Below are 12,938 nucleotides of genomic sequence, written 5' to 3'. Positions count from 1 at the left end.
GCTGTAGACCTAAAAGAATCATTGTCTCTGTTGTTCTAACATTCTTGTCCTCTTTATTCAGGCTGTGGATGGTCAGTGATGCCGGACAGTTATCATCCCAAGAAACTGTATTCAAAATCACGTATGCGTGCCCATGTGCACAACACGTAAGTGGGTGGAAAGAGAGAGAGAGAGAGAGAGAGAGAGAGAAACTGCACTCTCTCTGACCGCTATAATGAGTCTTCAACAGAGGGTGACAGCCAGCTCTCTATGTCCTCTATGCTTACACCAGGAACCTGCTGACATAAAGTAGCATATGACACATGGAGGTTGTCCACTAGCATCATTATTGCGACCCTGACAATGACAGAGGTGAGACTTAGACTCTCCTTCCCAAATAAAATGTTAGAAACCAAAGAGTACTCTACTCAGATGCAATCATTGGCTCCCTGAGGAGGCTGGGTCCTCTGTTCTCTCTCACATCCTACTATGTCCAGGCCCCAAGAAGAAGACCCCTTCCTGAAATAAGAGAGAGACCTGACTTTATCAGGGGAGAAATAAAGCCAACAGTTTGACCATATTTAACATCGTATGAGAAAGTACAGTGGGTTCAAGAAAGTAGCCAGACCTGTTCCTTGTAATCCACTCGTCACTATCAGAAACAGAGTATCGATTAAAGCTGAAGGTGAGGGCAAAATATGCTCAGCAACGTGATATACTGGTCTACAGGACCTTGGGCACCTGCATGATCTCAAACCACAGCTTCTCTGAGTATCTAGACACTGTAATCCTGGGAAGATTCATCTGCACTTGGGCCAAAAAAGATTCTGGATCTACTACTGGGTAGTACCTATAAGTACAACTGCTTCAGTGTATTTAGAACTAAACCTCTCCCTGCTGAAGTTATTTTAATAAAGTGTGGATTGCTTTGAAGCAGGACATACTGTGACATCAGCAGAGTTTTAATGAAAATTATTTAAATCTGATTCTATCATGTAAAAATGATATTATAGTGATAAAGCTCTTTCAGATGCAATGTGTATCGGAATACGCCAGATTGGGAGTTGGGGATCTGGACTCTGGTCCTCATTACCCACATGACCTTGAGGACGTAACTTATCCCCGTTTTGCATCAGTTCCTTATCTATAAACTGAGCTACTGTACAAAACAGAATTTCAAGAGAATGGCACCATGAGATGGATTTTCAAGGGCCACTTCATTCCTTCCCTGAAGCTTGATGGCCACAAGACCCACCACTTTTTTTTTTTTTTTTAAAGATTTTATTTATTTATTTGACAGACAGAGATCACAAGCAGGCAGAGAGGCAGGCAGAGAGAGAGGAGGAAGCAGGCTCCCTGCTGAGCAGAGAGCCCAACGTGGGGCTCGATCCCAGGACCCTGGGATCATGACCTGAGCCGAAAGTAGAGGCTTTAACCCACTGAGCCACCCAGGCGCCCCAAGACCCACCACTTTTTCCTGGTAACATTGCTTCTCAGCAGCTGTCACTGATACAGCCCTTTCTTTGCCTAGGATGCTAAGATTCATGTAAAAAGAAAAGCCATCTCTCAGACTCACCGAAGGCCTCAATGTGAAATGTCTACAAGGCAAGGCAGGTAAGTAACATATATGTGTGCCTGAATCAGTCCAGCCCTAATGAACGGGAAGTGGTTAGCCCTGTGGCAAGCTGACTACTGCAAGCCTTCATCCCAAATGCATTCCAATTAAAACAGTTTTAAGCTGGGTGATGGCTGAACAAGTTTATGAAATCATAGTAAGTTAAGCCTATTACCATAGCTAGCTGACCATCTCAGGATTACATGCTCGCTAAAGCCCCCAGCAACAGTGAAATACCGGGGTCCAAGATCAGATGGATTCTGAGAAAGCTTGACTCTAGTCAGTTTAGATTCCACACATGTCAGATCCTGAATATTCTTGCTAGCCAGGACTGTCAATGGCTCCAGAAGTTTTAAGAAATCCACTGGCTCCCTTGCCCTTTTGTTCTATTTCCTGTGGTTGTATCTAATAATTGGATTTCAATCCATCTGTTGACTTCCAAAGCCTCATCTCTGCTGCCAAACTACAGTGGGGGAAAACAGTAAGTGATCCTAGGGGATCATGGAGGCTGAATGTTGCAAGATTTGGAGGGCAGCAACCCTAGATTGAACATATAGGCTTTGCCACTTCTTGCCATCAGAGCTATGGGAACCCTATTTCCTTAGTCCTATCTTACAGGGTTGCAATGAAAACAAAATGACTTCATGCATTTAAAGTGCTGGACATGGAGTCTGACTCCTTGTAAGGTACACAGCAAGTATAAACAGACCCTCTTCCGGGAACTGGATCCTACACACCATTGCCAACTGAGGGGACAAAGGTGGCTGGAATGCCCCTCCACAAGGGAAATGTGTAGAAGTCTGGAGTTCTTTCAGACACAAGCTAAAAAAATGTACTCTGCTCCTGTCTGGTTGCTGCATGGCTAGATTTTATTAGACAGAGCCTTATTCCATGTTGGGAAAAAAAGCGAAAAACCAAACCAAAACAAAAACACCATATAAATATTGGGTTATCCTAAAGAACATGCAAACAAAGCCTAAGTTGATATGCTGGAAAATGACTAGAGGAAAAAGGGTTTTCTTCCAAGTTTGATGATAGTGGCAAAAGAAAAAAAAAAAGGCAGTAAAGAACCAGGACAGTTACATTTTCAGTGAGTGTAATTGACTTAATGAAGATAAAATATATTTCAGACAAAAATATGAGTTTGGCCTGAATTATTGATTTCACTTGCACTTGTAGCCTCGCACCTATGATTTGGAGTCATAAATGGAAGTGAGCTGGGTTTAATATTGTCACTTTAGCTTTATTGATCTAAAGGAGGGACAATCTGCTGTCTTAAGGGAATCCACAGGTTTCTGAGATAAATTGAATTACTTGACTAGGACAGTATATGTACATTTAACAGAAAGTGATAAGTTCATGGAAATAAATTTTTTTTTTATCAGTATTGGGAAAAAGAAGTACACTCTGTTATTTCAAGATGCTTATCTGGGCCAGTTCATGATATGCCAGAAAAATGCTTTTTTGGTTGCTCTTGGCAGATTTGCTTTGTGTCATAACAAATGATATATTCTAAAACTGCATGGTTATGACTGTAATTTCACCTCAAAAAAATTTTTTTTGGTGACTTGGATAAATCACTCAAAATTTCTTCTCTTACTCTGTGCCAGCTACATCCCTCTTCAGATTTGTTTTGTCATCTGCATTTGGAGTACATTTTGTTTCCTGTATTATGCTCTTAATTAAAAAGAAATTTGAGTCTTCTTGTAGTGATTTTATGGTCCTTGTAAAAACTGGGAGTTACATGTTTCTGTAGAACATGATTCTTTTGGAATCTTTGAAAATCCTGACATCTCTTCCTGCCTCAGAGTGTCCCTGAGGTATGCTATCTCACACAGTAGCATGTCTTTCTGGGTCTTACTGCTTAACTGTACCAAGGTAGATTTATCTGTTTACTAGTTATTACTTGGATTTGTGTAGCTATTTTTTGTGGCTGACCTGAAGGGTCCCATTTTCCTTTATATTGTACCAGACAGCTTCCTTGTCTCTTTCCTGAGGCACCATTAAAAAAGATAGGCATGAGAAGTTTTCTCCAGTTACACATAGAGCTGCATCAGTGCTTCCTTCATTCCTTAAGTTTATAATTAAATGAGCGTAGAGTTTCCCATAGGAGGAAAGCAAATGAAAATGTAAAACTTTTCAAAAAGGAAAAAAAAAATTCAAATACACTCTGACAGAAATTGCAAGATGTCCATCAATATCTGTTTTTCCCCTTCTCCTCTAATACTATGAAAATCAATTTTCACTAGGCACCCACCCAGAATTAAGACTTCACTGTCAGTTTCCTTAGGTGTAGCTGTGTGACTAAGATCTGTTCAAGGAGATGCAAATGAGGAAGTAAGAAAGCTTTAGGAATCCTCTCTTAAAGGGCAGCTAGTGTGTGCCCCTTATCTTCTTCATTTACTTCAGGTTTTCCTCCTTCCTGATGGCTAGAATGTGGATGTGATGACGGGGCAAGAACAGCCATTCTGGACCATAAGGTAACCTTTGGAATGGAGGCTGCACCCCGTAGAATAACAAGATAGAAACCAGAGACACCTGGGAACCTATGGACTTTATGGAGCTGAGTCACCATAGCAACCCTATACTGCCTACCTGAAGATTTAGATATGAGAAAGAAATAGTATTTTAGTTTATTTAAGTTACTACCATTTTGGATCTCTGTTACTCATAATGGATCCTAATTTGACCTAAGAGGTATAGTCAAATCTCTCTATTTATGTGATATTGATGTAAACCTGAATCAGTTAAAATCATTTGAAACAGAAAATGTGATTCAACAAAAGTAGTTGAGGAGAAAATCTAGCAAAAATAATATCACAGCGCCTCTATAGTATAAATTAAAAATATTTATTTAAGTACCTTTAACAAGAAGTGGTCAACTCCTAATCAAATTATTCTTTATTAAAAAATCAAATGTCATAAATTACTTTGTTATCATTAGCCATGTACTCCAGAACATGCCACATGATCTAAGATTTTCTTTTATAGAAAAATTACCATCTCACAGAGGGGTAATTCAGAACGAATGAAATCTGAAAGAACTAGAATTTAGCCTCTGAGAAACATTATAGAAAGAAATGGGAAAGTTTCCATAAGACATACCAAAATGGCCAAATTTGGGCAATAACTTGCATCTGCCCACTCTGACCCAATAATGTGATCTTATATTGTCTGAAGGTGGAGAGACATGGCAAAGGAGGAGGCATAAAAAGCTCATGCTAAAAAATGATTTGTTTTTATCCTCAACTTTATTGGGGAATAACTGTATACATTTAAAGGGCAAAATGTAAGGTGCCTCGTTAGCACAGGAGGTAGCGCGTCAGTCTCATAAAGAGCAAAATGTGATGATATGATACATCTTCCGGGATGAAATGGTTACCAAGATCAAGATAATTAACGCATTCACATCTCACATAGTTGTTTCTTTGTTGGTTTGGTGGGGAGAGTGTTTAAGGTCTACTGTTAGCAACTTTCAAGTATACCATGCTGCCGCTTGTTCTGTATTTACCACAAACTGATTCCTGTAGGAACTGCTCTATGTGTTTCTTTTCATAGAATGACTACTGCAATTCTGGGAGGTGGGAATTGTTATCCTTACTTTACAGAAGAGGAAATAAGACCCAGAGAAATGAGATAACTTTCCTAAACTCAAAGACCTTTTCCTGGATTATAGGCATCTGTTAATGCTGACCATAAAAGGTGATTCATTTTATAGGAAGTAGAGGAATCCACCAACTTATAGAATATTAGCATTTGCTACATAAACGGGTCCATGGGAATCTTTCATCTTCTGTTACTTTACCAAGAGTTTGAACTTTATGATTCTTTTGGTCACTGATGTTACTTTGTATGCCCATCTAAAATACACACAATTTCAACCTAAGTGAATAAACAGAGAAGTATTGCATCTATCAATCACAATTTCCTGGTTTGACAATACGAGTTCCAACCTATTCACATAAGTACCTTGAAAATAATAAGCCAAGAATGACCTACCTTTTGAGTGAGCAGAGCTTGAACAACTTGGTTGGCTACCTGTAAAAAACAAAGAAAAGAGTTGCCATTTATAATAATGAGACTTTATACACATGGACTGTAATTTACCAATACGATTCCCACAGCTTATTCTACCTAATTAGCTCCTCATTTGCTTCTTTCCTCTCTCTGTAGAGGACCTGATTCTTTTCATAATAAGCCTATGCTTCTAGGTAATATTCTGCTTTTTTCCAAAGGTGACCTTGTTGCTAATTAAGATGGTTAGGTTGGGAAGATCATTCATACCCTGACTTCCACATTTCCATATTTGGAAAAATAATATCCTTTCATATGTAAAGTACTCCAAGAGGGCTAAAAAAACGATACAGCGTAAAACACGATTCTAATTATCTGTACACAGTTCCTACACTTTGCTGATTTATAATGTCCTTTGCCTCTCCTTCCTATTCTTTTGCGGTATGACTATTTTGGTCTTTAAAATGACTTGGAATAGAGACAGGTTTGAATGGTGTAGAATAAGAGCACCTCATTGTTTTCTAGATGCTCTGTTTACATCCTCAGTGTTTTCATTTATGTCATCCTCTTGTCGCTGCTACCTGTAGCAGTATCTGGTAGTTGTTTACTCTAATATTTATTTTTCTCTAAGTAATAAACTCTGGGGTTGTTTGTTTGTTTTGTTTTCTTTGGCTGGGTACATTCAAATACATTCCCCAGTCCTCCTTGTAGATTAGTGTCAATTTGTGACAAGTTCCTGGCCAATGAGTTATAAGTCAACCTTTTTTTCTTGATCTTATAGAAAGTCTTTAAGAAGAAGCCTCACTTTTTTCCCTTCTTTTCCTGTCTGGGATGTAAAAGTGATGGCTGGAACCTCAGCAGCCACTTTGATAAAGAAAGTAACAAGTATTGTTGGATGGAGAAACAGGATGAACTCAGTCCTCATGATGCAGGGAGTTTCACCGTCTATCTCTGAACTTCCACACAAGAGAGGGAAAAAAATAATTCACTGTTATTTTGAGCTTCTTCTAACACATAATCAAATAGAATTCTTACTAATATATTAACAAAACCCTAATTTTCTTCAGGTATCAGGCAGCTTGGGGCAGTAAGAGAAGGTAGGCTCCTCTCAGATGAAGGAGGTGAATCTTGATTAGTCTATTCCAAACTTGGTAATTCCATTCCCTTTCAGTGAGTAGTCTAGCACTGGGCAATGTGGCACCATTCCAGCTAAAAGCCACATATAAAACCAATGACATGTACCTGTTTTTTTGCAAAGTATTTGCAAAGGTCTGCCATTTTCTCCAGACAACCATTCATCACTTTTCTATGTATTTGTGCTAAGATTTCTTTTTTCATCCGCGGGTTTCAAAAACACCATACAGGAAGTCCTTACTTTACTTCACTATAACTTTGAAACTATGCAATCCATACAGCTACTCTTGGTAAAATAAAGGTGGGTAGGTGAGTTAAGTGGTATTTTTCAAGCACGTACATGTACTGTACTCATTTAATATGATCACTGAAACTTACAGCATTAAAGACCAAGTCAGACTACATAAATGTCTTAGATACCAGGTTACTTCTGTTCATTCATTTCTTCCTTCATTTATTGAATATAAATCTGTAGAGTATTTGTAAAGCTAGATGGCTGCAATATGTTCCTTGGTTTCAGAGAGAATATTACTGGCAAGCAGAACACAGCATAATAAGCACGAAATCATCTTGGTAATTCTCATATTCAACCAAAGCCTAAGGGACAGGCTTTCATCTTTTTATCTTGATAACCAATTTAATTTTTGGTGATACTAAACTATGTGTGCTTGTTCCCCTGTCTGGTATAGTGGAACAGATTAGGGTAAGAATGTTTGCATGGAGCTTGTTTTTTCACTCAATATTGACAAAGTAGCACACCCTAAATGACAACTGGCTACCAGTAAGTCTTATTGAAAATTAAAACGCAGGCTTGTCATCAACTGTGGTTCATGTGTTTAGGAGGCATTCACAGCACAAGCAGTAAATGATTAAAATCAGATTACCTATAACTGATTAGTTGAATTGTAGACACAAGGATTTTTTTCCCCCTATCAGAATCCTTCCCAACTTTACATTGTTGACATTAAGCAAAGGAGAGAGACCTTTCACTGAAACTAACTACAGTTTTGAAGAAAAACTTGGACAGTACCTGATATAGTTTTCTTGTTTGTTTATAGTCCAGCCCAAGTTAAAGAAACTTACCTAAGGGATCTCATAGACCAAAATAAACCATATTTCTCTTAACTGATGCCTTTTCTTTTCCCTTTATCAGTTGATTTATACATGATCATAACAAAAATAAATGTTATTCAGTCCCACAAATTGACCAATAGTGTCATCTTGAAAATCTTCTAAACATTCATTCCAATTCGTAAGCCACTGAAGATTTAAAGTCAAACTATAGGTCATCTATTTTACTCTTGGCAAATTAAGAAAAAAAAACATGCAACAAAAAAAGAGTTCAACTATTCACACAGCTTGAGTCAGGAACAATGTACCAAAATTAATTCATATCATAAATAATTTAATTCTTTTGGATCTCAAACTTTGGATTTGATTTACATTCTCATAAAACTGCCTAATATCAATATTTTCTTTTCTTCCACCAACTGGTCCCTCACTTAAACCGGGCTGTGGAACAGTGGTCACATTAAATAGCTCTCCACATGATTTAACAGGAGACATAAATGAATATCCTAACTGTAATAGCCCACAGGAGAAAATACGTCCTATCTTTGCAATCTGAGTATGTTGCCCTATAGCTGATAGGCTCCATCTCTGACACAGTTCCTTCTGGCATATACTTTGGACAACTGCTCTACGTAATAATTGAACAAAGATACATGAATGCATTATTTCTTTACCTCCTGACACGGGTTATATTACCCAGAAGGACTTGCAGGTCCTCTGCAGAAGAGCAGGCCAGTTTGTACAAATGCTATCCTTGGTACTGTCTATAAGCTGGTTTCCTGGGTTTCTTCACTACTTTCACAGCTAAGCTTCCCTGAAGCATCAGTAGAACAGGTGTTTGGAGCTTGTGCCTGCAAACCTCTAATAGGTTCACAAGATGACCCCTGGAACGGGCCCCTGCCCTCATCACAGAATTATGCCCTTAGCACTTGGGTTGCAAATAATCACACATCCGCAGGCCCAGCTAATGAGAATAAATAACTTCCAGTGTCACCTGACAGCTTTCCTCTCCAAAGAAAGGAAAAACAGCAGCTGGGCTGGGCCAGGGGGACTTGAGACAAGCAGAGCGAGCTGACAGTCCTGAAGCCTCTGGCTTGTTTTACAATCTGCCTTAGGTTCTCTTCAGAGACCTTCCTGCTTTGCCTCTGGTGGGATAGGGCTGCAGGGGAGCCAGAGATGCCAAGGAGGGGGCCCAGGTATGGCTCTTTTCCCTCAGACAAGCCAGCTCCTCTGACACCTGGCTCATCAAAAAGCCACCAGAGTCTTTGTTCTCCATCAGGCTCCTAGAGGTCCTGTCCCCAGCCCCAGCTCCAGCCCGCCCCCATGCACTCCCTGGAAGTAGGTGGGCAGAGGGAGGAGAAGTCAGGGTTGAAGCCTTGTCTTTTCTTTTTTTCTTTCTTTCTTTCTTTTTTTTCTTTTTTAATAGTACTTGAGGCTGAACGAGAAGCCACACCTCAGAGTTATTCTAAGAGAGCCAGTTCTCCTCCAATCCAGAGGAGAGCCAGGGCTGGGTAGAAGGTGGTGGGGTGAGGAACTCTAAAGGCAGGAAGCTTTGACCAGGCTCCTCCTGCCTCACAATCTTGCTTTTATCCATGTCTGTGCTAGTTTATCATGTAAAACAATTGTCACATCGGCAAGCTCATTTAAAAACCTAATTGGACAAGGACGACTTTTGGAAAATGTGCTTTGGAGAAATTTTTAGTGCTTCCGAGTTTGGTTTATCACACTGAGGCAGCCGGGGACAAGTGGGAAGAGCACAGGGGCAGAATCACAAGAAGGACTTGGGTTCAAATGCAGCCCGTGTTGATGATACATTGATAGTTCTGGGGTAGGGGAGCAGCTTGACTTTACTCATTTGTGAACTGGCTACCTTTCGGCTTGTGAAAAATGCATGAGAAGATAGATATAACCCAGGAAACCTCTTGGGGAGTACCTGATATAAAGCACTTACTCTAGTATGCATGCGTAGTAGGTTATGCATGAATTGAATGAATAGCATTTTGAGATAACTAGTTAAGAAAGAATGGTTTGAGACTATATTTTATTTGTATAAGGATGAAGTGTGTGTGTGTGTATGTGTGTGTGTGTAATACGCATGTGTAAGTATAAATCACTAAGCCCTTATTTATTTGCTCTGTAAAATATTGGGAATGGGAGAAACTCATTGAAATATGTCTGTGGGGTCATAGGGAAAATTAATTGGGAAATTAATTTGGGGCTGACAATCTCCATTCATTTAGTCATACAACAAATACACATTAAATGCATAGTATGGGCCACAGATTGTGCTGGATCTTAGAGAAATATGCTGAATAGAACACAGGTGCTGCCTCATGGTGGTCAGAATCTAGAACAGATACAAGAAGTCCATCATCTGTTGATTTTGTGGTCCATTCAAGCAATGGACATTCGAAGCGTGTGAGAACAGCCACCAAGATCATCATCTCCTATCTCCATGGATCAAGATGTTGCTCTTCAAGATTACTTAGGACTCAGGTGAAGACATGCACTGAGAATGTCTGATGATTCCACAATCCAGTCTTGGCATATAGCATAGGAATTGGAGAAGAAGATCAGAACTGTTCTTAACAACATGCTTTTGCCTTTATTTAGCCTTGGTTTAAAAGAAATTCTGATTTTGTGTTTTGTTTTTGATTTTTCCTTTCTTCTGAACTACGTCCATTTCCTGCCTGGATACTCTTAAGTAGAGAGCACAGAGAAGTCAGAGAAGAACTCAGATCTGGCATCCTCATGGACTATTGGGAACTCTGACTCTACTCTGGTGGTTTGAAGGTGGGGGCAGGTGCTCCAAATTCTGCATGCAAAAAACTGCTGGGGAAGTCTGGTAAATTGCCAATTTCCTCACTCTTCATTCTGCTGGAGAATAGCTGAGTGAAGTTTGAGAATATGAATTTCTGTTTTCTTTTCTGTGTTGATTTTATGTTATTTTATTTCTTTTACAAGTTTTTATTTAAATTCCAGTTAGTTATTATACAGTGTAATATTAGTTCCAGGTGTAGAACTTAGTGATTCATCACTTATACAGCACCTGGTGATCATCACAACTGGTGTCTTTCTTAACACCCATAACCCATCTAGCCCATTCCCCCCCACTGTCCCATCCACCTCTCTTCCAGTAACCCTCAGTTTGTTCTCTATATAAGGGTTTGTTTTCTGGTTTGCCTCCCTTTTTCCCTCTGTGTTCATGTTTTTTGTTTCTTAAATTACACATATGAGTGAAATCATATGGTATCTCTTTCTAATTTATTTCACTTAGCATAATACACTCTAACCTCATCCGAGTCATTGCAAATGGCAAGATCTCACTCTTTTTGATGGCTGAGTAATATTTATTGCATATACATACGACATCTTCTTTATCCAGTCATCGGTCCCTGGACATTTGGGCTTTTTCCACAATTTGGTTATTATTGATAATGCTGCCAACTTTGGGGTGCATATACCCTTTTGAGTCAGTATTTTTGTATCCTTTTGGTAAATACCTAGTAGTGTAATTGCTAGGTCATAGGGTAGTTCTATAGATATGTCATTTGCAAATAACTTCTCTCATTCCAAAGGTTGCCTTTTAGTCTTCTTGACTGTTTTCTTCACTGTGCAGAAGCTTTTTATCTCAATGAAGTCACAATAGTTTATTTTTACTTTTATTTCCCTTGCCTCAGGAGAAGTACCTAGTAAGAAGTTGCCATAGCCAATGTCAAAGAGGTTTTGTTTGTGTTCTCTGGGATTTTGATAGTTTCCCGTCTCACATTTAGGTCTTTCATCCATTTTGAATTTATGTTTTTGTATGGTGTAAAGAAGTGGTCCAGTTTCATTCTTCCACATGTTGCTGTCCAGTTTTCCCCAACACCCTTTGTTGAAGACACTGTCATTTTCCCTTCATATAGTCTTTCTTGCTTTGTCTAAGATTAGTTGACCATAGAGTTAAGGGTCCATTTCTGGGTTTATTCTGTTCCATTGATATGTGTTTATTTTGTACCAGTACCGTACTGTCTTGATGACTCCAGCTTTGCAATATAGCTTGAAGTCCGGATTTGTGATGCCTCCAGCTTTGCTTTACTTCTTCAAGATTGCTTTGACTATTCAGAGCCTTTGTGGTTCAAGAATCTGCATTTTTGCAACCATTGCACATCTTTCTGATGCAGAAGGGGCCCAAAAACACACTTTGGGAAACGCTGGGACAGCATTTACTTTTTTTGTTTGCTCAGATACTGTTGAGGAATCGGAAATAACCCAAAATTTCCACATAGGTCTGTTGCTCTTCTATCATCATATCCAAGTTTGGTGGAGCTTTTATTCTCTTAATGGCTCTTTCTGAAAATGTGCTCTGAAGCAAGCATTCAGAGGATCAAGTGCAATCATTCTTAATTTTGGCTGAATATATAACTCCCTGGAGTCTTTAAGATTCCCAACACTCGGGCTCCACTTTAGACAGGCCAGAACTGGATCATAATCTCTGAGACATGGCCCAGCAGGCAGTATTCTTTTCTTTTGCGGGGGACAGGGGGTGAAAATGGTGGTTTTATTAAAGCACATGGATAGGACTCAAGGGCAGAAAGAGTGGCTACGTGTGGATTGTGAGGGGTGGCTAATTATATACTATGGTGTTGGGAAAGGTAAGGAAAAGGGAGGTTTTCAAAAGAACTTTCATATGCTAAAGAGGACTTAGGGGAGACTAGAGGCCTTGCCATTGTCAAGTTAAGGTTGTTTTTCCAGTCTGGCAAGGCTTTAACATTAAGATGGTTGGGAGGGGGGAGGTTGCAGGGTGCTTAGTCTTTGTCTTCAGTTAGACTTCTGCTCCCTCATCATCTTCCCACTGAACAATTTTGACCCTTAAATCTTTAAGTTTGTTGAAGTTTGAAGGTCTCACCTTCTGTAAGTATTTCTGCTGAACAGGGGTGTAGAGATGTCCCTACTTATTATGGGTCAATATTGATCAGCTGGGGACCATATAGGGAAGTTATGAAAGGAGAGGCAGCTGAAACCAACATGGACAACATATATGACTCTCCCTTAGTAGAAAGGATCACCTGTCAGCTGCAAGTTACGGCGTGAAGGAGTCTTGACACTAGGCAGGGAGGAACCAGCCGGTAGTATTCTTAAACCT

At 39.5% G+C, this 12,938-nt stretch overlaps 1 protein-coding gene across 5 annotated transcripts in view; it reads right to left on the bottom strand.

The window, feature by feature from the left end:
* The window catches only part of NCKAP5 (NCK associated protein 5), a 949,833-nt gene that overhangs the window by 184,021 nt on the left and 752,874 nt on the right, over nt 1–12,938 (bottom strand). For all 5 annotated transcript variants that reach the window (XM_059394413.1, XM_059394410.1, XM_059394408.1 and 2 more), the window contains one exon: nt 5,594–5,632. In XM_059394413.1, the coding sequence (XP_059250396.1) occupies nt 5,594–5,632 (39 nt within the window). The remainder of the gene's footprint in view (nt 1–5,593; nt 5,633–12,938) is intronic.

Source organism: Mustela nigripes, chromosome 3 (assembly GCF_022355385.1).
Source record: "Mustela nigripes isolate SB6536 chromosome 3, MUSNIG.SB6536, whole genome shotgun sequence".
Classification (NCBI taxonomy): Eukaryota; Metazoa; Chordata; class Mammalia; order Carnivora; family Mustelidae; genus Mustela; species Mustela nigripes.
This window is presented reverse-complemented; position numbering and strand designations above follow the sequence as displayed.